Below are 25,380 nucleotides of genomic sequence, written 5' to 3' on the forward strand. Positions count from 1 at the left end.
CCTACAATACATATGTCATCCAGATCCTCGAAGTGATCCTGGTGTTGAAGTTTCCTTGAAAATCGCATGCAAACTGACATTGCTCATGATTAATGATCTCATTTTTAGAAACCTAATAAATGTAGCGAAACTGTAACTTATTCGTACCCTCGTAAAATAGATCGTGGAATTGGTAATCGTGAATGGAGCTCTGGTACTGGTGGAGGATCTTGCATGTGTTGCGTAATACCGTATGTACAACGTGAATAATGTTTTGAAATGGCCGCAATATTAGCCATAAAGATCTTCTTAAGATGAATATTAGAAAATAAAATTGTCAAAAATCATTATAAAAACTTACCAAATTAAATATTTTCATTGTGTAAAATATTAAATTTGAAGGAAAATTGGCTAATTTTTTTATTTAATATGATTATTTATAAACCAAAAATCTAAATCGGTTCTAAATGTTGAAACAGCGAAATACTCGGACACTTCAATTTTAGAGTTCAATCAAAGGTCATCGACCGGGACCTTCGCGCCAGATTTTGAAAGCGAGCGCTTTTGTTACGGAGGCTCCGGCGTTAAAAAACTCTCCAAAATGCCACTTTTGGGGAGAAAACTCTACATTCCGAAGGTCTTATCGAAGACAATAACACTAGCTGAGCCGTGTTTTCTGATTCCATTCACGAAGGAGGTGTTTTCCAGCAAAGTGTATCCTTTCAAAAATTTCGCGCAAATTCATTGCAAGAGAATCAAAATGGCTGCGCCCATGGAGCCCTGTGTAAAGTCTATGGGTGATTAGATTTGTGTGGGATGAAGTGTGTTACTTCCGGATAGCATACGTTTGACGTCGTATTTTTTTGCCATGGATCGTTGTTGAGTGACAAAATACAAATGGATAATATTCCCTTAACGTATTTTTGCCTACATTATGATTGTTTTACTCTTTAGAGACGATAAGTACGTAGAGTCTAGTTTTCTGACAGTTTAGTGATGACTATTGACCATTGACTGATTGACTCACTGACACTGCCACTGCACTGGACTCAGACGAGTCTCAGTTCCCAGTTGCCTTTTTGAGTTGGTTGATCATGGCCCAGGCCATGGGTTCGTGTTCAGTAGAAAACCTTGTCCTACAAGGATTTCTGGATCTAGAGTCTAGTCAGATTCTTCTCTTGAGTTCTCTACATCTATAGTATACAGCTGGGGTCTAGATTCTCAATGGAAACCAGTGTGCAGTGGCAGTCAGTAGCACACGTGTTTGGATCGCTGGTGCGGTAAGACTCGAGAGTAAGTCTAACCCCCGGGGCGCTGTAACCGATGTGTAAATTTACGTGTTTGGGTCCCTGGCCTGCCTGGTGTGCGGTTAGAGTATAGTCAAGATGTTCAACCATGATCTGGCATTAAATGTCCAAGGTTCCATCTTCTCCAGTGCCTAAATTTGACCGCATGCGAAACTTAAAAGCATAGATTAGCCTTCATACTGATACAGTGCACTCCCGTTACAACGAACACGGTTATAACGAAGTAAAACTTCTGGTCCCAAAATTATCGCCATTAATGGCTATGGTACAAAATTCGCTTATAACGAACACGGTTATAGCGAAATTTTCGTTATAACGAAGTCTTTTCCGAGCCCCACGGACAAAGAAAAACAAAAGAAATGTGCTCCGTTATAACGAAATGTGGATCGCCTTCGACAATTCGTAGCGGAACAAGCATGGGCGAACGCTTCACATCACGGTGTGTTCGCTCCGTGTGTTCGCTCCGTGTGTCACGCACAGTTTCCGTCAATTTTATGCTCTCTTTAATGTAATATCCAAACGAAATTTAAAAGGTACAGTATACCATTCCGTTTCACATATCTGCACAGTGTAAGATGAGTATTCAACAAACAGAATATGATATAAGCGAGGTTTCCTTATTTTTGCTATATATTGTATTTGTTCGGTTATAACAAAATTTTGTTATAACGAAAGAAAACTGCCGGTCCCGAGCATTTCGTTATAACAGGAGTGCACTGTAGTCGAATATGGCCATGGGCCATGGGCAGTTTGCTCTAACTGTTAGCCCAATCAGACACTGTGTATTATAATAAAGCATGTTGTGTGGGCCTACAATTACAAGGCTGTGTGTAGATGCTTTGAATGTCCATTGAATGAATGTTAATTTATTCAAAACCAAACATAAATAACAAGATAACACAAATCGCTGATACAAAAAAAAAAAATCCAGTAGGCCTAGTGTGTGCAAACCATGGCTTCACGACTTTCTTTGGCATTCTTATCAACACAAACAAACAACATTGTGTTTTTGACAAAGTGACATGGAATAAATCCTGATAATTATATCAGTAAATTTGCACCTTGTTATCCTGTATCAAGGAACTTGTATGATAGCCCTACTACAATTTTGTACGTACGGGTACTACATATCGACCACCTTCTTTTAAACCGACCGCGTATTAATTGGCGCACTGAACACTTAGTACGCACTTCTCTGCGCGCAAAGCACATAAAAATGGATTGGCTTTGAATGTTGATGAGGATGGTGTGGGAAAACGCGAAAATTCACTGTTCATTAATGGTTTTAATCAAGGACAAAATTTCGAATGAATATTTTCACCGAATTGTAATGACAGCACAATGTAATGTCTATGGAAGTTTCTTAAAAGCTTCGTACAACACGGTGTTTAATACAACTCGGTTTGCGTGCATTGTCAATGCAAAAACAGCGGTCGATCCTAATAACGAGATTTACCGCAGGGAGCTGAAACGAGGCCACGCAAGTTCGTTGGCGATATTTTTGCACTGAAACTTTGAATCGAAAAGGGAACAATGGCATTTGATAGAGCTGGATTTTCTCAATCACGTAGGTCAAGTTCTTTACGTGAATTTCAGTGTTACAACCTGTAAATATTCTTATCAAGCAAATAAACGTTACTAGGTGGTCGATGAGGAGTAGGTCCAACCATATTTCAAATTACAGCAACGCAGCTCAAATCAGATAGTGCAGGGAGTGCATGCAGTTGAAATATGGACATATGCACACAGAAGGTTTTTAGCTTGGCGAAGCTACATTTAATATCAAAGCAACTCTAAAATATACTTGGGAGTGTCTACAATAAACTCAATCATTGAGACTCTTACAGACAGAACAATGTTCATGGCAAATTGAAAGGTTGTTGCGGGAGTCTAGAATTATAACAATGCTATCTTTTTAATATGAAATGCAATCTTTTCTTCAAATCAGCAAGGAAAAAGATCTTTTTTATTTAACATTTAAACAGGGAAATAAAAAGCAGGCGGCCTCAAAAAAGGAAGCGAATGGGACACTAAACATGTATATATTTTTTTTACTTTGCCTAAAGAAAGAAAGTAGAAACCTTGTTTCTTATCCCCGTCTGCATCTGATTTTCACACTGCATCATTTTTTTTTTAATATTTGATATAAATGCAGATGATAATATTAAAGATTTGTGTTTCATGTCCCCGTTCGCATCTTTGTTGAGTCACCACATCTACTTTTAAACACTCAGATCTAGTACTACTTTTGGACAGCAAAAAAAAAAAAACATTTGAAATTCACCGACCAATCGTGATGATATGCATGCATGCATTAGAATCTCTGATTGTGCATATTAAAACAAGCCACCCATAATTTGACCACATGTAAAACCTATACTATTGCGTATTTTGCAAATTTTGGCATGGGAGGTCAAACCTTGGTGAGAGTTTTTTAAGTGTCATTATACCACTATCCCAGAATCCTATGGTGCCAACCAGCGAAGCTACTACATGTATGTGTTACCTTGGGCTTGGATGGCATGCTGTTGAGGAAATTAGCTAAACGTAAAAGTATGTTGTGAATGGACAAGTCTCCACACACACTTGTATTCGTACAAGCTATTTCATATACAGTGTGCATATCAGGAGCCTTGCTTGGTTTTGCTGCTTTCATACATGGTTGCTAATGCCATTTCACACTGCAATGACTTTTAAATGTGTACAAACTTACCCTAAATACTGCACAACCTAACACACTTGCATTTGAGTTTGCTGAACGGTGTTTAGCAAATTTTTGCATGTTATCTATTATACGTATGCCCCATTCCATACGTCTGTTAATTTACTGCGCATATCATGCAATTGATCGACCAATCACGTACTTTGTTATGCATTTGTATATATTGCATATACACAAGTAGTGTGCACAGTAGGTACATGTACTCACGCCCGATCTGAGCAAGGAGGTACTAAGTGTATGTATGTGTACGTGGAAATCTCAGACCGTACCTTGTTAGTTCCTCAGCTGGAACATGGTTAAATCTGCCTTCTTCAATGAGCCGAAGATTTTTTTTGAAACTTTTGCACTTACCACAATTCTTTTCCACTTGAGTTTTATTGGCCATACTGAGCTGATCTGAGCAATACTGAGCTGTACTGAGCTGATCAGCTGGTTCTAACAGCTAACTTCATTGGTTGCCTTGAAAATAGATTTACTGGTCAATCGTCAGGAAAATCCCCCAACAGAGAAAAACTGTCCTTTACTACGCACTGGTGATGAAAAGCCCCAGGAGTAGTACGGCTGGCATTCCTGTGGCTGAGATGCTGACCAATGATCAGCATGCCTCGGAAATTAAACACTTCCTGTCGAGATTCGTCAACTCCATTACGAAAGGGAAACAACTCAAGTCCGGGCTCCCAAGGAGAGTAGAGGTTGACTTTTCTTGGGTGGTGATTCAGGCCGCCCTACATGCATTTAACAGCGAGGGGATGAAGTCGTATCTCATCCGGACATGGAACCTCATGAACAGACGTCTTTCTAGACAAGATATCAAGGGTTTTACATACCCTCATATCTGTGCCGCCGACATGCTGAAAGATGCGAGCAGACATCTGAAGGAAGTGACAAAGGACAAGGGAGTAAGGCAGTTTTGCCTACGATGCCTTTGCTCTGCTGCAAACTGAGCATGAGTTTGAAAAGGCAATAGAGTCGTTCGGCCATCTTTGTCGTTTGACAGAGAGTGAATTCACTTCACCTCAAGTAGAGGACTCTCTGCAACATCTCAAGAATAGAATGAATCAGAAGGGTGTTACCAATGAAGACTTTGTGCAAAAGAGTGAGAAAGAAACTTCTGTCAAGGAAATGGTAGTCAACAGATTTAGGACTATCAGAGAGAGCTCACCGAGGTGGAAGGCATTCAAGGAGGAGAAGAAGAGAGTGAGTGACGAACTTGCAGCAGGGCAAACCGAAGTAGGAAATGATTACTTCACACCAGGACCGGCAGACTTCCTTTTGGATGGATTCCTGCACGTATTTGGTGACTTGTCCCGGTTTGCTCAGGGAAATATAAACCTTTCCACACCCTGTCCTCCAAGTTCCAATAGAGACGCTAACACGCTCATGGAAAACTGGTTTGGAACAGTGAAGAAAGATTTCATTCCCGTTGGGAGATCAAGGATAACTCCTGGAAAGTTCATCAGAAACTCGTACTGCAATATCAGAGGCCGTGTTGCAGAGACAGAACTTCGACCCATCAAAGGAAGGAAATTTGCAACATACGTTTGCTAACAAAAAAACAAGTTGCAAACGCACGATTGTATGCTATCACACTGTGCAAACGTTTGCCAAACAACACTCGCTGATTGGTCAATTACATGTAGCAAACATTTGCTAAAGGCAGTTGCATCCGTATGCCCGTTTCCATACATATGCCCCAAACGAATTATGTCCGCAACGGCCTTCCATAGACAGAGCCCACTGTGTCATACGCTGTATGTGGATTGAGTGCGTACATGTAGCACAGCGCATCAGCGCAGGGCTGATTCGTTTTTACCTTCTGAAAGTTAATTATTCCTATTCCGAGAGACTTGTATCACCCTGTGTATTATATGAATATTGTCCTTTTTTATTTCTTGTTCACCATACTTTAAATGAACTAATGTCTTCGTTCACAGAGCACAAAATGCTTGAATATTGGTGCAATTTGTACAACACTCTGCACAAATTTGCCAGTGGTAATGACAGACTTGTGTTATAACTACCAGACGTGTGTTATACTGTATACGCTGTTATTTTTGCATACAAATATTTTTGCGAATGAGGAGGTCATGGACATTTTCCTGAGATGTTTCCACGAATTGACACGGAGGCCTACATAAGCACACTACTACTTTAGCGTATGGTGTCATTTTTGCATGTTGTTAAAGGGTATGTACAGTTCTGGTCGAGGTGAAGATTTAGCTTTTAACATTTTGTGAGATATTCAGAAACCACTCTATGACATGTGAAAGAGCATGCAGTTCTAAGGGGTATCAAAAGTTTATTTGATGAAAATCGGTTTTGAAATGGCTGAGATATCCAAAAACAAGGTGAAACAAAGAGATACTAATAAAGTTGGGGCATGTCGCCTTTTATTATTAGCACTTTCTTGGATATCTCAGCCATTTGAAAACCAATTTTCATCAAATAAACGTTGAATCCTTCTTAAAATTACATGCTCTTTCATATTTCATAAGAGGCTTTTCATTATCTCACTTAGGAATGTTCAAAACATGAATCCTTACTTCAACCAGTACTGTACAGTCCCTTTAAATTCGCGGTCCCACTGTGATTCGCGAAATTTGGGAAAATTAAACCCTCTCGAAAATAACAGCTTATACAGTAGTGTATTCCACAGTGTTGGGTCAGACATGCTTGGTGATTCTACACAGTGTTTTTCCCTCTTATTCATTTCCCAAAGTTTGTGATGGAATTTTATGATATCAGAGACCGTCATCACAGTTGTGAGTTTAGCTCCAAGTGTTTGTTTATAGTTCATTGAGACATACAGAAATATTGTAACTTCTGCCTATTCACAATGATATAGGAGAGGAGAATGTGATATTTTGCTATTATACAGCATAGTTCAGTCTGTAAGGTGAGCAAGGTAATTCGCTCTTGGTAGGCCTTGTGTGATCTGGTAACGGTGGAACATTTACTGTAACAGTTCTGGTTTCTATCATACATTATGCAATGTTACCGCATATGATATAGCATGCGAGGATATTTTATTATCAAAATTTTCTGTATTTTGGTTGTACACTGTACAGCTGTAAATGTAGGTTTGCTGGATTTATTTTTATAACCCCCAAACCCAAGATGGTAGTATTATTTTTCTTGACTGAAGCTGTCCACGTGACAGTGACTATGACAACCAGATGGAGGTCTATTCCCAGCCTCTCTGGACTTGCCAGTGCACTGGCCGGTCAGGTCTGACCTTTGAGGAAGCCCAGCGGTCAGAGGCAGAGGCCAGGAGGAGGTTGCGTGGATTCCCTAGTCATCTGGAGAGGACGGTGTTACAGCGTGTCCATCATAGTGAGTTCAATCTTTACATGCTGTGAGTGCCCATTAGCACCAAAAAAAATCAATAAATAAATAATCCTGCACACTCTGTTCAAAGTCCCTGGGAGAGAAAGGATTTAGGATCACAATGGAATATATTTGATTCACCTGAGAATGATCATATGCCAGATTTACTTGACATCCAGTGTACAGCAGTGTTAAAGCCTTTTGACATGGTAATGTCAACAGTAGCATTATCCAAGTCTCGGGGTTTTAGCACAGAGCTTGTAGCAGTGTGCTCCTATACCACCATCTCACTAGACGGCGATTCCGCTACGATCATCAAAAATTGACAAAGTGCGGCGGATCGTGGCTTGGTCGCTTTAAATTTTCTCCATCGTATCTTGAGTGGTTCAGAAGCGTGGAGGGTCACCACCATTGCCATGGTCGGCGACCTCGCTACGGAAGTTTTGAACATGTCCGAAACTTCCGTAGCGAGGTCGCCGTGGTTTTGGAGCATATCACAATCGCCTCACGAGCGCATTAAAAGCGCCACATTCGTAACTGATGGGGTAGCAACGCGTTAGGTTTAACTCAAGCGCATCAAAAGCGGCCCCCATCGCCCATGAAAAATTACCACTTACCAATTACCACAGTATTATGTAACAGGAACCAACCATGAGCGAAAGAAAGTGATGCACAGACCAGGAAGGTGGACATGGAGAAAAGCATATAAAATTCATTTTTCCACATACAGTACATGTACACTCAGTACGAATCTACTCTGTTTATTAAATTGTTTGTTTGTCATATACCATATTGCAAGTCAATGAAAGTAAATTAAGTTGTAATATTTTCAAATATCTTCAAAAAATTGTCTCATAGTAGGATACGATTTGTAGTTTAATCGTAAGCCAGTTCTTTAATATTATATCCACATTTTCCCCATTTAATTGAATGGATGACTTAACTAATAGTGCAATTTCACATCAGGTTCTACCTGGTGTGTTCTAGAATGCTAAGATGTAAGGGTAGAACCATATTCTGCATATCCATGTTGGTTTGACACTGACATCTGCCTGATGAAATTCAATCATTAAACCCATTTTATACCCCGATCGCTTGAGATCGTAGCATGAGCCCGGCGTAAACGTATCACTGTCGCTCTGATCGTATCACTGTTGTAGCAAGGTCTTGATAAGCGTATGAATATCGCAATACAATTGCTTTGATCGCAGAAGCAGCGTGTCTCGGTGGCTTGGAAAACCGACAAAAACGTGGCAGCGTTGTAGCATTATCGTGGCACTGTCGCCTACAGCGCAGGTTGAGCGTAGAGAAACCGTGGTGTTATTGCCTCGGAGGCCAAAAATGGAGATGGATGGCGATCACGCCACGATTTCTTAAATCGTCACATATCGCCATGGTCGCCATGGTCGCCTTCCTAGTGAGATGGGGCCTTACCTAAGTGTTAGAACTGTGTTCAGAGGGACAAAACTGGCAATCTTAATATTTACATGAATTGAAAAGACAAGAGGCTAATAAGAAGACTTTGCATGTTATATTCTGTCAAAAGAAATCACCTAAAATGAGAAAATCAGATGAGATGATGTCATTTAAATGTTTCCCACTGACCCACACACAAGTTTTCTTTCTTTCTTTCTTTTGACTAAGTAAAGATAAAACTAAAGGCCGTGTCACACCAGCCTTGCGTGCGACTTGCAAAGAACAATTTTGACTACCCGGAGGTCCCCGTAGATATCCGCACATGACAGTACCTAGCATGTATCTCAAAAGTAGTCGCCCGGAGGTGCGCACGCATATTTTTTTACCCGCAACCGTGTTTAGGCCCTGTCACACCTTTCTGGGCAAGCTACTCGGGCTTGTTACGTGTAGGGATTTTCTAGCATACCGGACATTCCTGAGGGCAGAAAAGGATTTGTGCGAGTCAGCGCATGTGTCTTACTTGCTGGACGCGTTATACTTGCGAGTATACTGTGTGACCTTTGTACCAGTCGCGTGGGGGCTGACAACTTAGTGAAGGAATTCCTCTAATGGAATGGCTGAAATCTCACAGAATTTCATTATCTTGGCTGCATACGGGACTGCGAAGTACCTGCGTGGGAATTGCCTGGGAAGTACTGCCGCTAAGGGTCTCCTACTGGCGTTCTGCGTGGACCTCTACGGGCATTCCCGCGACTCACCCGGAACAAGTTTTGGTCATGCTCAAAACTTGGCTGCGGTTAAGTCGGACTTGCGTGAGCACCTCCTGGCAACTACGCGCCAGATACTGTCAGGTGCGGACCAACTGCGGAGAGCTCCTTGGAGTAAATTTGTTTCCCCGCAAGTCAAGCCGCAGAAGTTCCCCCGTACGGTATGACAAGGCATGAATGAAAATTGCAAACATTCTTGTTCGCCCGCTGAAAATCTTCTACGTGCTGGAAACTACCTCCTCGCCACAAGCCCGCGTTATGGTGTGACACGGCCTTTACTTTACACTGATTTTTTTTTTTTTCGTTGCATTGCAATGAATGAGCAGTGATGACAGAGACAGTATTATACATCGCTAGGTTATAGATCATGAACTCCTTGCTCTTTACATACATATTTTTCGTGCACTTTTAAAAAGTTGATGACATAACCATTGTAACCATGTTTGCATATATATGTGATCATCGCTAATATCACTTTCTTGTGAAAACATGAGGAACTCACAAATTCTAATCAGTATTTATTCTAAGTGAGATTTTGATGAGTCGTCCACTATTTTGATAGTGAAGCCTGAAGGTTGTTTTTTTTTTTTACTTGATGTATACATGTATTACCCAATATATATTCTGTGGGAAGTTTCTTGCCAAAAGGTCAAAGGTCAAGTGAAAGTGCTGAATTGCACTTTTTCCTCCATATCTCAAAAGTAACTCAAGGTATCATCATGAAACTTACATATTTATGCATGTTCAACCTAACAATGATTCTCTTTGGAACTGTGAGGTCAAAGGTCAAAGGCCAGGTTTAGATAATGCTATTTTCCCATTTGATACTGAAATTATACTTTTTCTCAATACCTTGAAAATTACTCAATGCATAAACTCAACTGCATAAAATAAAGGGTCAAAAGTCAAGTAAAAATCATCAGTTCCCCAAATACCTGCACTCTGACATTTTAATCATTCATCCAATTGAACCTAGTTCTAGGAAAATGAACATTCAGCACATTTGTGTCAAACCTGTCATTTTAATATTTTGCCAATTGTGTGAAACTGTCATCACACATTGTCAAGACATTGTACTATAGACCTATTAGGAGAACCATGCATTATGGCGGAGGCATATCAGTCGCCGTAGCAATAATTCTAGTTTATGTAATGGATTTCTATACTTCTCAGATGCAAGTACAATTGAGAGTCTGGTGCAGGAAATAAACCAGGCCTTCCAGTCATCTTTCAGCATCGGAGATATGGTGGAGCTCAAGGTCAAAGTCAAGGGCAAGAAGTAAGTGCACTTCTTTTTTTAAGTTTCATAGGTGATTTTTCTTTCCTCATAGATATTTGGTTGATTACGGTATGATGTATACTGAAAAAAGTTCTCTGGCCTACTTCATCACACCCTCAGTATTTGTATGTCTTCGCCATGGAGTGTTGCCAGAGGCATTATTTCATCATGATTCGGGTACCTATATTTACAATGTACTTGATACATGATAAAATGATCAAGTGTTACCTGAAACTGTCATTCGAACGAATCATTGCAAATGTACAGTGCAGTGTACACTTCGTAGGTACATGTAGATACATTGTAAATGTATGGTCGTATTCTACTAGGAAGTTACTGAATGGCAGACAGATACCTACATTGTACCATGTTGTCTCTGAGTGAGTCATCCTAGTCTGAGATGTAATCAACATTCTGGTGCTCAGGTAGATTGCTTTCTTTCTCAAACCAAGACAGTTTATCTTTGAGGTTCAAGGCCTTTCTGGCCAGTCTGACTGGCTCTATGGGCCATTACCTTCAACCATTCAGATATGCTTTAATGTTTCCCCTTTTTTGTCCTCATTGGTTGTAGCAAAGCTTTCAACAAGTTACGTTTTCAGTCCTTTTTTTTTTCTTTCTTTTTTCTTTTTGCATTCAGTTTGATATAGTGTATTCATGACATGTTATAGCTTTGTTGCTTGTCCTGGTCTGGATTTGTTATGACATTTTTGTTTGGTTCATGTTTCAGTGAATTTGATGTGACTTTGTTTATTCAATAGGAAGAATACTTGGTTTCTTGCACACACTTCTAGTAATGGCTTTAATTTCAGTATTTTGGCATCAGGTGGTTATCTTATTTATCAAGACTCACTCTTTTCTTACAAAGAACAAGTTTTCATTCCCACCCTATTACAGAGGCTTTCAGTCAGATCAGAAATTGTGATGAGTGCATATATGTTTCATGTCACAAATCAAGCTTTGAGGTGAAGTGACATACATAATTATGTAACTTGTCCTAATCTGTTCATCTGAAGTGAGTTGGATCGGAACAATCTAAATTCTCAAAGTAACACAAGCAACACTAACTGTGCAGTGTGTAGCTGGAAATGATAATGCTAAAAGTACAGACCATGTGACTCTCACACCTCCCTGCTTAAACTTTGTTGAACATGAAGATATTACATTTACCATTTTATGATGAAAGAAAAAAAGTGTATTTTGATTCACTTGCTTGCAGCCATTAAATGTTATTTTCCTATATGTTGTCTGTTGAGTGAGTTCAATAGTTTCCTCAAAGCAAATATAACAAAATATCTTTTGTATCTCTTTTGCTTCACAAAGCTTTCGTGGAAAGGTTGTGAAAATTGAGACGGACAATAGTTCATCTGTAAGTATATACATGTAGCTGGTAGCCTCAGCTCTTAGATGTAGAATGCTACAGTATCTTGTAGAAATTAGAGTAATCATACTAGAGAGCAACATGAAACAAAAAAGTTTGTGATGTAACCTGCTTGTGTAACCCTGTCTTCAGTAATTCCATTCTTCCTTTCACTAAATCTCCTGTCGCTCTAAAGACTGACATGTACAGATAAATAGAAATGTCATGTAGCGAGCCTTATAATGGAGACCATCACACAAACCGGAGTAAAGACATCTTGATTTTGAAATACTATGTGTCAATGCTTTTGAATCTTTTTGAGGGGCATTGAAAAGAGAAAAAGTGATGACGCTGATAATGGGATTTTGTAAACATGTAACTTGAAAGAACACTCTGCTGCTCGTATGTAGTTTTTTTCTTCACACATTCATCCACCGTTGTAAGCATTTGCATGGTGTCCTTAATCTCTGCAAATATTTCTCAGTTAAATGTACTTAGATTCTATAAAGCCTTATGAAATTTAACATTTCCTGTGCCAGTGTTTTTCATAGCACAATATTTCGATGGAGAAATGAGACCTGCAGTTGTGAGGGGCTGCTTACCCTGGCTATCTGTATGACATGAAGCAGGCAATCAATGCAAATCATTTCAAAATATTTCACCCAAGATCTGTCTTTGCATTTGTGTTTGCCCCGGTAGCGATGCGCAATTTTAGTGTGTGGGTCAGCTCGGAGCCATAGGGACAGCTGTGAGGTAGGGATATCTTGATGTACCACCTGGCAGGGTGTCAAAGAGCAAACAAAATTCCTTACTTCTGCATTGTGTATGCTGTACTGCCAGTATCATTCCAAATGACCATGACCACAGTGTGTCTTTTTAGTGTTATAACATACCATAGGCAGTGTATTGTCATTGTATGTGGCTAATTTGCTTCCCTACATAAGTTGTATGTCGTCAACAAAGAGTTGCGTAGGAGGGAGTGGTACAACAGTGCAAACTATGGGAAATACGTATAAGGCTAGAAATTAGCAGTGAATACACATAGAGGATGCCGCCAATACAATAATTTTATTTTGTTGAAAAGCTCACTTTTGGTACAGTTTGTTTCATTCTACTATTCCTTGGTCGCAGAAATAAAACAAGCTACTGTTTTATAATGATATCTTATAGAGACCTGTAGTTGGCAGATTGTACAGAAGACAAAAGTTTTTAGCGTGGATTATTTGATATTTAAATTTCCAGAGTTCAGCAGTAAGTGGGTCACCCTCTAGTGACAAGGAGAATCATGGGAGTTCCTCAGATGACGGTGTTTCCTCCAGGGGGAAGAAAAAGAGTCAGGTACAGAAATCATCTTCTTCGAGATCTGCGGGTAGTCTTTTTCTTAGCTGTTTACGTTGTCAATTTTGATGTCATATCTGATTCAATAAATGTAAAACTGTAATACCGGTAGGCAAACTAGAAGCAAAACTCCCTAATCGGGGGCAAACTTAGTATTCTATGTGATTTATTGCATTTAATAAACTAAATGTCATGCTGTTAGAAATCTGAGTCATTTGTCATACAATTGTTAAAACAAATTACTGTAATAGAAAAAAAGGATTGTATTCCATAAAGTCTAGATTAAGAATTCTAATGTAGCATCGGAAAACGTTTTATTCCTGCTCAGAATGATAGTTCCCAGGTCAATAGAAGCAATTTTCTTATCATAGACAATTGCTGAGAGTTTGCACTTTTTGAGTTAACATACTGTGGAGTTTATTGAATACCACCCAGGCCTTTCAAACTTTTTATTGAAACATAATCTTGTCAGGGTCAAGAACAATTGTCAGTTATCGTATGAGATTTTATCGGACTCTTGCATTTTAAAACAGAACTTTGTGGGGGGGGGGGGGGTTGTGTATTGTGATAGGATTTGATGGTAGTTAGTGTGGTTGTCAGGCTTGAATAAAATTTCATAACCTTGTCTACACCTTGCATTCTGCAGGCTTCCAGTCAGTACAAGTACAGCATTCAGCTCGAGAATGAGGACAAGATCATCAGCAGTGTGCCGGGAGCAGATCTCATGTGAGTTTTGGCTTGAGTAGCAACCACACTGGAAATTGTTTAAACAAGCCTTGAAGAATGCTTGAATGTCAAATCTTACATAAACTCTGTTCTGTAGGGATAAAATCTCAAAGTGTTAGAATGGGCACTATGCTTTCCTTGGAGGCCCCAGGGGGTCCAAACCTCCTAAATTAATGAATATTCAATAATATTTTTCTCTAGTTCTCATCAAAATTGATAGGGCTTTAAGTCTCTTTTCCCAAGCTGCATAATCCAACATTCTATAAAGTACAATGTACTTGGCAGGTATTTTTACCAGTGTGATGGAATATGTAACAGTCAGACCGCAGCACCCGATAATTCGCTCATATTTATTCAACTCGTATGCAAGCCCGCTCTAGGCTTGCATACGTAATGAGCTGCGGAAGGGGATTTTGTCCTTTGGCTTTCGGCAACAAAAATACACCTTATATTCACAAATTTGGTAGCAAATTCAAGGAAAATATGTAAACTATCGTCACATGTTACTCAAATTATTGTAAATGAAAAGTATCATAGCGTAATTTGAGCTTGAAAAGTGATGAAAAAAGTAATTCGTGCAGTACACGTTCAAGACGTCAAAAGAATACCGAATTCACTTTGCATCTCAATGAAAATGCATTATTTGGTATTCTATCTCTTAATCTTTCTATACATGTAAACATCTTGACAATTTGTTTCTTAAACTGGTCAGGAACCAGTAAAATATACATCGATGTCAGTGCTGATCAGCTTGAAACCGTGCAATCTCAAGAGTAAGCTCTCTCATTGGACAGCGCTTGCATTCAGCGCTTGCATTACGTCATTACGCTGCTACATAACGGTTTGATGCCACTTGCGGTTTCTTGGCACGCGTGTAGTTCAAGCCAAGTTCAAGTGCTGAATGCAAGCACTGTCCAATGAGAGAGCTCTTTCGCACCACTGTACACTTTGTGTGGAGCATACTTCCGGCTTAGGAGTGAATTTTACAGACATTTCAAAACAGAAAAACTAGTATAAATCATGCTTGCATCTCCTTGACTCCAATATATGATGAGTATCTAAGTTTCCTCTCTGCGAAAAAGCCAAAATCAGAAACAACAGTTTCTTAAACCGGTCAGGAACCAAAAACGAACTTTAGACGACAAAATCTTCTGTAAAAAGCAGGTAAAATTTACGCAAATTCAACTGATTATATCGTCATGATAAGATCCGATGCTATACACAAATTTAGTATCAAAATAAAGATCAGAGTCTGCAGAACAATTTACCGTATGTATGTATGTATGTATGTATGTATGTATGTACAAGTCGCTACACAGTGAAAACCATAGCCCTGTCAAACTGTCGCAAAATCTCGCACGACGAGACACCTTTCGAACGCAAAGATCGTCAACGAGAGTGCTGAATAAATCTTGCCGGATCGGCTCATTAGCATACGTGCTGCAGTCTGACTGGTAAATGGACACCATGCCCCCATTCTCAAAGCTACCCCCACCATAAGTTTCCAATGTTCTCAGGTAAGAGTCTGCAAGAATGCATGGAAGGTGAATATTGCGATACTCAGGTGAGCGCGTGACCCCCGGGTCTCTTGTTTTTCTTGCTTGCAGACGGACCACACCTCTTCCTTCCAGGGAAGACCTTGAAGTGTTCATCCGCAGCAGTGCTCTTCAGGCTGGAGTCAAGGCTAACAGTCCTTGGGTGGTCCATGAAGAGCTTGTCAAACTACATACTCTTCCCAGTCGGCTCATCCCCTCTCTCCTCTCACCCACTAGGGTAGGTTCTAATTCTCTCATTCACAAGGGTACATAGGTTCCTTCTCTCCTTGCCCACAAGGGTTGGTTTCCTCTTGTTCTCTCATCAGCAAAGTTAGGTCCCATCTGTCATTTTACCTGCAGGGGTAGGTTCCCTCTCTAATCGTATCAACAAGGTTACACTCCTTCCACCTCTCATTAACAAAGAGGATTCCTCTCTCTATTGTGGTTGACAAGATAGGCCCCTTGTCTCCTTTTACCAATGAGAGTAGTATTCACTAACCCCGAATAGATTTCCACATACTTAACCAGCAAAGGTCAATCTCTTTCAAACAGATATATTCACAAGAATTTACTAGAGATTGTAATTTGTCATCACTGACAAATTAAGGTGATCCGATTTTGTGCATCTTATGAAAAAAAAGTTCACATTATTAATAGTGCAAAGTCTCAGCTACAACATATTAAAATCTGAGAGAAATTCACTGAAGCATAAGTAAGATAGTGCTCGATAAAGAGAGTCATGTCAATTTTCACATCTAAAAAATTCCCTCCCATAGAGATAACACGTCATAGCGAAGATAGAAAAAGAAGTACATATGACCTTAGACCCCACTTTGCACAGACAAGATGGCATCTGAGCAAAAATTGGTTATTTTGTGAAATGATCCCTGTAACATGGTCTTTACGTGTGCAAAATATGGGAAAGATAGGACATGTATTCACCAAGATACAGGATGAAACATCTATGACCTTTGACCCTAATTTACATACCCAAGATGGCATCTGATCAAGTAGTTGTTATTTTATGAAATGAGGTTCGTGACATGAACTAAACATGTGCAAAATATGGTGGTGATAGGGTATGTTTTTCTTGAGTTATTGCACATAAGTTTGCAAAAAGAAAGAAATATTTCAATACATCGAAGATAAACTTTAATTTCAAGAAAGTTTTCTGACGTGATCCCGACATCGTATGAAAAAACGAAGGGCACATTACGATAGCCCAAAGTGTCAGCTACAACATATCAAAATCTTGGAGAAATTCACCGAAGCATAAGTGAGCTAGTGCTCGATAAAGATAGTCATGTCAATTTTCATTTCCATAAAAACTGCACTCCCATAGAGATTACACGTAAACTGGTCAAATTTGACAAGGTTACTTTCAATCCATTTTTACGAGGTGATGCCGTCATCCAATCAAAATTATGTTTTTACATTTGTGAAAGAACATTTCATAAGCTACAACATATTGAAATTTGGGTGAAAATTGGCTAAGGCAGGCCTCGAATTAACCGACGGCCACCGACGGCCATGGCCGTCGGTGCCCCTCTTGTTGGCCGCAATGCCTTTTGTTTTTTGATCAAAGTTACGGCCAAAAAAAAATGTGCCCTTTTAGAATGAAAGTTATTATTTATGACGTATGATATGCCCTTTCTCAACGTCTCTGAAATAAGCTTGAACAACTTTCCTGATCTCAAATATCATACCTTCAGTTCACTCGCGTCCCGATGTATGATTCAAACTCAAAGTATCTTTCCGAGATACGAGACGACGTGTACGTACGTACATGTACGCCCGACCGGCTTTTACCATCCCGACTGCCTCCGCAGCGCAGCGGCCGCGAGTATGTACTAGCTAGGCAGCGCATATTCAGATAGAGTAGTAAAGAGTGAACTCCAAGTTCACCAAGAAAAAAGAAAAATCCCACGATGCCAAGGTGTGCCGGACAGACTGGGGAATGGGGAGGCACACTAGGGGCGGTGGAGAGAGAGAGACTAATCAACAGAAGAAACCGCGCATACTGGCGCATTCTTGGAGGTCATGAACTGTCTGTCACAGACTGACTAATCATAGCAATCTACATGCGCACGCAAATTCCTTTGCCTTGTGGTTTTGCCAAGCCAGCTGTCGGAATGTGCTTTGAAGTTTCATGGCAGCCTGGCTGGCCTGAAAGGGTGTCGAGTTTCAATCAATACCTACTGTTGTTTTATTCCTGTTTAAAAAAAATGTTGTTTCACCTGATAGAAACGCGGAGATCGGGAATGTGTTACAGCTGTAGGGAAGAGGTTTTTGTTGTGTGTTGCACTTTGTGTGTGTGTGTGTGTGTGTGTGTGTGTGTTTGTTTGTTTTTCTCGGTTTGTTTTTCTTCTTTCTTTTTTCATAAACACCAAACATGCCCTTTCCAATGTGGCCTTGGTGCCCCTCTGACTGACTTAAGTGCCCTGGCCTCTTGGAAAAAGTGCCCTTTTCTAAATGGCCTTGCCCCTCCAAAATCCTATTTCGAGGCCTGCTAAGGATAAGTGAGATACGCTCGAGTAAACTTGAAATTTGATGACGTCATTTTGAAAATTTACTTTTTTTACTTTATTAAGAAATTTGATATCTTTTAATCATTTTGTCAGCATAGCCAACCCGTGAAATGACATGTACAACTCATCAGCTTTCAGAATATGTCAAGAAAATGGGGGGTCACCATCCATCCTGACGAGTAAAATCCGATTTAAAATTGGCGGTTTTTTGGCATAGTTGCACTGTGTATCCCCATTGACGCACGCGCGGAATTTTGAATTTGACGGGCCCGTATGACGTCATATTGAGTCGGATCGACTTGAAACTTGGTAGAAATATTCCTTGACATTTTGGACATCCGATCCGGGTGAAAGAACGGAAAATTTCTATTGCATATGAGCTGTGTATGCGAATATGTGCACGCGCGTACGCGTCCGTCCAATTTTTTCAATTTTTCAAAAAATGCTCCAAATGGTCTAAAACGTATGCAAAAAAATTTTGAGCTCGATTTGAGCATACAAATATTTCAACGCACGCATACGCGCGCGTTTTAAGATAAATATGAAATTTGAGAATATGAGTACAATCCGCTTGACTTAAAATATATGTGACGTAAATTTCATAGAAGAATTTTATTCTATTAATGAGATATGCATGAAAATGTGTTTTCATATAATGACGTCATAGTGACGTCACGGTCGACTCATCACTATGAATTTACTTGATCTGTCGTCTTTGGGACATGATACATATATGGTATAAGTTTGACATTGAAAGGCAATGCACTTTCTGAGCTAACCTCTGCACAAATTTTGTCCAGAAATAAAGAAGAATAAAAAAAAGAACAAAGAATCAGTACAGATACAGAAGGTGATCCGAGAGGATACTCGGATCACCTAATATGGGCAAGCTTTAGACTTGCAGTATACTGTAAACGTGGAAATTTTCGCGGTACATTAATTTTCGCGGATTTCGCGCTACGTTCAGCTAGCGCGAATTCAAAAACGCGCGAATATATCTTCGCAATTTTCTATGCACATTTTGAACGGCCTGGTGTGCTTCGTCTATGATACTGCTACGCAGTACAGACATGTTTACGCATATAGCAGTATCATCGCACGCACCGCACGCACCGAGCCCACGGCCGATTGGTGTGCTACATCCCCGCGACTACAGTACTAGTCCTACAGAACATGTATCGAGTGAAATACATGTACTACGTAGTTGAGCGCTTGTACTCGCACTCGCGCCGCTCGCTACGTCGCTTATCGTACGCTGGCATCGCTGGGTGAAAACAGCGACTGTGTATTAACCCGCTGCCGAGCGCGAATTTAAGAACCCGCGAATATGTTTTCGAGCCGCTCAGCGCGAAAAATTAATCGCGCGAAAATATTGACGTTTACAGTACCCAGTAACCTGTGACAATGTATGAATGCCAAAAATGTTCTGAGACACTGGTTATGATATCATGTTAACGGCTCGCCCAGTTTGTAGGTCTACATGTCCTGTTGTAACACCTCGTTTTTGTCGAGCCCACCGGAGGTGAGGGGAGACTAAGGGATCGCCTGCAGCGTCTGTCCGTCCGTCTGTCCGTCGTCCGTCCGTCCGTCGTCCGTCCTCCATCGTCTGTCCATAACGCTATAAAAACTTGAATAACTCTGTACTCTGGATTTCAATTTGAATCAAACTTGGAGGGAAGAGTGGTCATACAAAGTTTAACCTTTTATCAAGTATGAAGGTCACCTCAAGGTTAAAGGTCACAGACAGGGGTCAATGAACTTTTAGGGCCCAATGTTAAGTTTTTAGGACACGTTTCGATTATGGGCCATAACTTTTGATCCGTTAGTGTATTTGTGACCAAACTTGGATGGTAGATGTACCTTGGGGAGTTGATGGTCACCACAAGGTCAAAGGTCACAGGCAGGGGTCAATGAACTTTAAGGGCCCAATGTTAAGTTTTTAGGGCGCGTTTCGATTATGGGCCATAACTTTTGATCCGTTAGTGTATTTGTGACCAAACTTGGATGGTAGATGTACCTTGGGGAGTTGATGGTCACCACAAGGTCAAAGGTCACAGGCAGGGGTCAATGAACTTTTAGGGCCCAATGTTAAGTTTTTAGGGCGCGTTTCGATTATGCACCATAACTTTTGATCCGTAAGTCTATTTGTGACCAAACTTGGATGGTAGATGTACCTTGGGGAGTTGATGGTCACCGCAAGGTCAAAGGTCACAGACAGGGGTCAATGAACTTTTAGGGCCCAAATGCTAAGTTTTTAGGGCACGTTTTGATTATGGGTCATAACTTTTGATCCGTAAGTCTATTTGTGACCAAATTTGGATAGTAGATGTACTTTGGAGAGTTGATGGTCACCACAAGGTCAAAGGTCACAGGCAGGGGTCAATGAACTTTAAGGGCCCAATGTACTGTGCATTTTTGACTCCTAACTTTTGATCCATAGGTCCATTTGTGAACAAAATATAAAAAAAAGGTGTTGTACGTTTGTGGGCGAGACACATTATGGCACTTGCCTTGTATAATGTCAGTATTTTACTTGTTTCTTTTTTATGAATACCTGTTTTGTAATCCTTGTCTCTTTTACAATGCAATTATATGTGCAATTCAGTCGTATGACTGTGAGACATGAATACTTCAATAAAATACCATTTATTATCATAATTGTTTTAACAGTTGACCCTCCAGAAAGTTGTTGATAACATGGCAGTATTATGATGATATTTCCAGTTGTGTGGAATGCATGTCTCATCGTTCTCATCTTCACTCCAATGTCTCATGGTGACACTCTGTTGCGTGTGGTTCCATTTTTGTCTAGATTTCAGCTACAGGTTTAAAGCTGGCCGTGAAGCGGGAGGCAGCAAATCAACTGAACACCACACCAACAAAGAAGCAGAAAATGAGCAGTGGGAGTGTAGGGCAAGAACACTCTTCTTTACCAGTTGCACAGGTGGTGTTAACACCTCTCCAGTACACACCATCCCCTGAAAAAGTGTTCCTCGATCACTCTTATAGCTCGCCACCTCACAAGCAAAATACATCATCCAAACGCACCCCTACCAAATCACCTGTAAGGAGTGCCAGCTCAGGGGACAAGAAGGAGAAGAAACATAAAGACGAGAAGAAGAGAGAGAGGAAGAAAGATAAGAAGGAAAAGAAGCGTGACAAGAAGGAGAGTGAGAAAAAATCACACAAGCGAAAGCATTCAGACAGCCCCAAACATTCAGACAGCCCAAAGCACAAGTCAGACCCCAAGGAGAAGAAGAGAAAGCGAAATGAGAACAGGACTAAAGATAGTGATGACAGTGATGACAATATTGTGTTGAGTAAATTAGTAGGCACATCACCCAAGTCCAAAGATGGTGCCAAACTCTCACCAGAAAAGATTCCTGCCAAGGAGTCTGGCTCTATTAAGGCATCAGCACCTTTTAAATCTTCAAAGAAAGTTGAGACAAAGACTCCCGCAAAGCGAAAGTTGACTGATCACTTCAAGCTGCTTAAAAAAACTGACACTGGAAAGTCTAGTGCTAGTCCCAAAAAGTGTGCAGAAGGCAGCCCTAGAAAGCAGGCAAGTCCTTCCAAAACTTCAAAACCAGTGTCAGACAGTCAGAAAGAGAGCAGTAAACAGAGCGACAAGAAGGATGAAAACACAAAGAATATTGCTGTTAAAAAAGCACAACCCACAGCAAACAAAGCAGACAATGAGAAACCCACTGCTAAACGAACACAGAAACCAGAAGTCCCTACCAATAAATCAACTATTTCCAAAGCGGCCACTCCTAAAAAGTCAGAAGCAGTTTTGGCTAAGGAAGATACCCCAAAGAAGGGAACACAACAAAAAAGATCTCCATCAAAGAGCCCTAGAAAACCGGTCACCCCAAGGAAAGTAGCCACACCTAGGAAAAGGGCCACTCCCAGAAAGGACACACCCACCAAATCTCCCCGCAATGCTCAAACAAAAGACGAGTTTAACAAAAGGAAAAACATGACTGAAATAGCAAAAAATAAGTTTTCGTTCTCTTTACAACTTCAAACAAAATCAAAGTGCGAAACTAAAGGGGAAAAATAAGAATTTTCTGTCGATTCAGACTGCAAATGACATAGGAAGTAAGGGCACAAAGACGATTAAATGAACAGAATATTTTAATTCATTATTTAATTTAGTAATTTAGGAATTCAAGAGACAATTCACGGACCAAATATCATTTACAATTTTTCTAATTTGAGAAATCAATTCAAATTCCTCCCAATATTTGTCAGTATTGCTTCTTCTTTCATTTGAATTTTGATTTGACAGAAGATTCTTCATTTTCCTGCATTTTTGTTAGCCTTTATTGATCTTTTTGGCTACAAATATATTATAGAAATCAAAGAGTTATTTTGGCAACTTAATTCATGTTTTTTATCTTGCTAAATTTGTCTTTTGTTTTTATTGCTACACGGAAGAGCACTTACAAAATAAATGTGCAACTTTTGTGCCTTGAAAAAGAAAAAAAGTGTTCACTCATGCGTAAAGTTTCCCTTTTTACTGACCTACAGGGTTGATAGCCAATAGAATTACCTTTCATAACGGTGTATAATACATTACATTTTAGCCAAATATTGTATAAAAAATATAAACTTGAAAATGTGTTTACTTTCTTCTTCTTTTTTTAACTGAGCGTATTACACAATATTCAGCAAGTGCGAGAAGCAAGTGCGCTCTGAATGATGGGAATCCTTAGCGAGCATCGGGTGTGTAGGCCTCCGTCAAAGAGCAGGACCACGCCCATTCATTAAAGGGGCATTCCAGACAATTTTCATAATTTTCCATCATATAGTACATAAATCGACAACTCCATATATAGCTTTGCGGAATTTATCGTGGTCCTTGAGTAGAGAAACCAATACTTTAAAGAACTTACTCTGAACAAGATGACAAAGGAGCCTCACGTATATCAGCAATGTAGCAGTGTAATTCCATTACAATACACTTGCTTGCAAGTTCACCTGTGTAAAATTTACGCATGCTTCCTTGTTTTGTTCCGCTCCCTTGAGCCCCAACTCATGCATTCTTATGGTGACCCTGCCATGTCATCATCCTTGTCCATTGCAATTTGTTATAAATTTTGAAAACATTCTTATTCTTCATCCCAATCACCATGATCACTATGAATTCTGAAACTCTGTACTCAGTGTTACTGATTTATGCTTGTTTAAATGTGAACGTTTAAAAATCATCAGGTTTCCTTTAACCCCCATTATGTTAACTCGAGGTCCAAAGGACAAACAGAAAAGACAAAGAACAGTGCGGAGACCAACGCCCTAATGCCGACCAAGACACGAACAAACGAAATGCTAAACAAAACACAAAGTTAAGAATATCAGCAAGGAATAAAGCATGACCATAGGTTTGAAGTACTCTACGTACACAGAGTATTGGCTGACAAATTCATGCTCTAGTCATTCCAACGTGCTCTCCGTATGATTCTGGGAGTTGGATAATGGCAGAAAATGAAGTCATATGCCATTTAATTTCAGTGTAGAAAGTACGGTCGAGTTTAGGACCAGTAAGACGAGTTAAAATTGGCATGATGTTCATTGTTTATAGTCATATGGAACAATATATGGTTTATATGTTTCAAATTACAATCATTTAGTTGCAGATGTATATTGATGTACCTTTATTTAACACTGAACATTATAGAGCATAGATACACACGGTATAGACAATATCCACATTTACGCACAAAAGGATTACATTCAAAATGCATTTCCACCAAGGTCAACTTCTCCTCTATAACATGGGTGGACCAGACTATACTGCTCCTTCTTTCCGCCGTGTCTGCTGACCACTTCTCAATTCTGACCAATTCTCCTCAGGAAATATAGGAAAGCGCACAGTAACTCATGGAATGTAAAATGATTAAATTTGTTCATCTACTTGTCATATGCGTCAAATCTTGAAACGTTGATGCTGTGGTTGATTTTCAATGTTTAGCTCCCTTTTTAGGCGGAGGTAAGAGCCACTGAGAATCCTGCGTTCATACGTCCGTCACCTAAGCTAAATCCTGCAAAATATCTATCAGTCTTTAATTTGCCATGATTTCCTTTTGTACTTTAACTCCTTTTTTTTTTGTGCATCTTCTCATAAACAATTTTCTTGAAATCAAGATATGTTTATTGCAGAAAATTATCACATTATACAGGTGTTCAATTTAATTGCTACACTTTTTAATCGTCTCTTATCTACTCAGAAGCCTCACATAAATCCGTTTAAAATTGGCGCTGTAACTCATAACATAGGCTTATCACATGAAAATACATCATCTCCAGCTGCGTCTCGTATATGGCGACATTAACTAATTACTTCCTTTTCACATCTTCATTGCAATTTACGAGTCTCTGCGAAAATTCCTGCGATTTCCCTAGTGTACGGAAGTTTATTATCTGAAACTCACCCTGCATATAATCTAGCACATTGCATTTATGTCAAAGTTATCCTTCTTCCTTTTCGATATAAAATCAGAGCCCAACGCATTTGATATTCATCATGAACACATCTTGGGACAGGAGTGCGTCACCCTCAATATATGATTTCCGGAAAAAATGTACACATAGAGTACCTGCAACTTCTCCATATAAGTTACATTTTTTACTTCCAAAAACGATTTGATTATTCCATTTTTTTTTCTTACATTGGGTCCGGAAGGAAAAGAGCACCCCTAATATCTTCATAAAGTCAAATGTTTCACTTCAAGAAAATTTCATTTCAAGTTCTGGCATAATCCTGCGCACAATGTATTGATCTTACTCTTATTTACCTTAAGTCACTTTTTTTCCAACGTCTTGAAATAATTTGTTTGGCTTATTCATTGCATCTACGTTATGTACAATATACACGTAGTTATGTATCGTCTGCATGGAGAACTGATTTAATTTCCTTATATCTGAAGTTAATTTCTTCCTTAGAATTGCCGGTTCTTAGTCTGTGTGTCATTATTTTCAATGCATAAGACAAATAGGTATAAGGAGTGCAAATATGCCAATTCAGCTGACTGGCTGACTGGCCGACGTTAACTTGTAGTGTTTATTATGAGCACAAGTCTTTCGAAAAAGAATAGAT

At 39.7% G+C, this 25,380-nt stretch overlaps 1 protein-coding gene across 1 annotated transcript; it reads left to right on the plus strand.

Moving 5' to 3' along the window:
• The first annotated feature begins 530 nt into the window (after positions 1 to 530).
• On the plus strand, positions 531 to 22,820 carry LOC139718810 (tyrosine-protein kinase BAZ1B-like). Its single transcript, XM_071630275.1, has 10 exons — positions 531 to 693; positions 7,169 to 7,341; positions 10,692 to 10,797; positions 12,118 to 12,163; positions 12,854 to 12,907; positions 13,397 to 13,492; positions 14,139 to 14,218; positions 15,826 to 15,991; positions 21,094 to 22,161; positions 22,815 to 22,820. Exons 1-10 carry the CDS (start codon positions 581 to 583, stop codon positions 22,818 to 22,820), a joined length of 1,908 nt encoding a protein of 635 aa, XP_071486376.1. The 5' UTR covers positions 531 to 580.
• Positions 22,821 to 25,380: the final 2,560 nt, after the last annotated feature.

This window comes from Diadema antillarum, unplaced genomic scaffold (assembly GCF_040938485.1).
Source record: "Diadema antillarum isolate AM-2024a unplaced genomic scaffold, OU_Dant_1.0 scf00000099, whole genome shotgun sequence".
In the NCBI taxonomy this organism is placed as follows: domain Eukaryota; kingdom Metazoa; phylum Echinodermata; class Echinoidea; order Diadematoida; family Diadematidae; genus Diadema; species Diadema antillarum.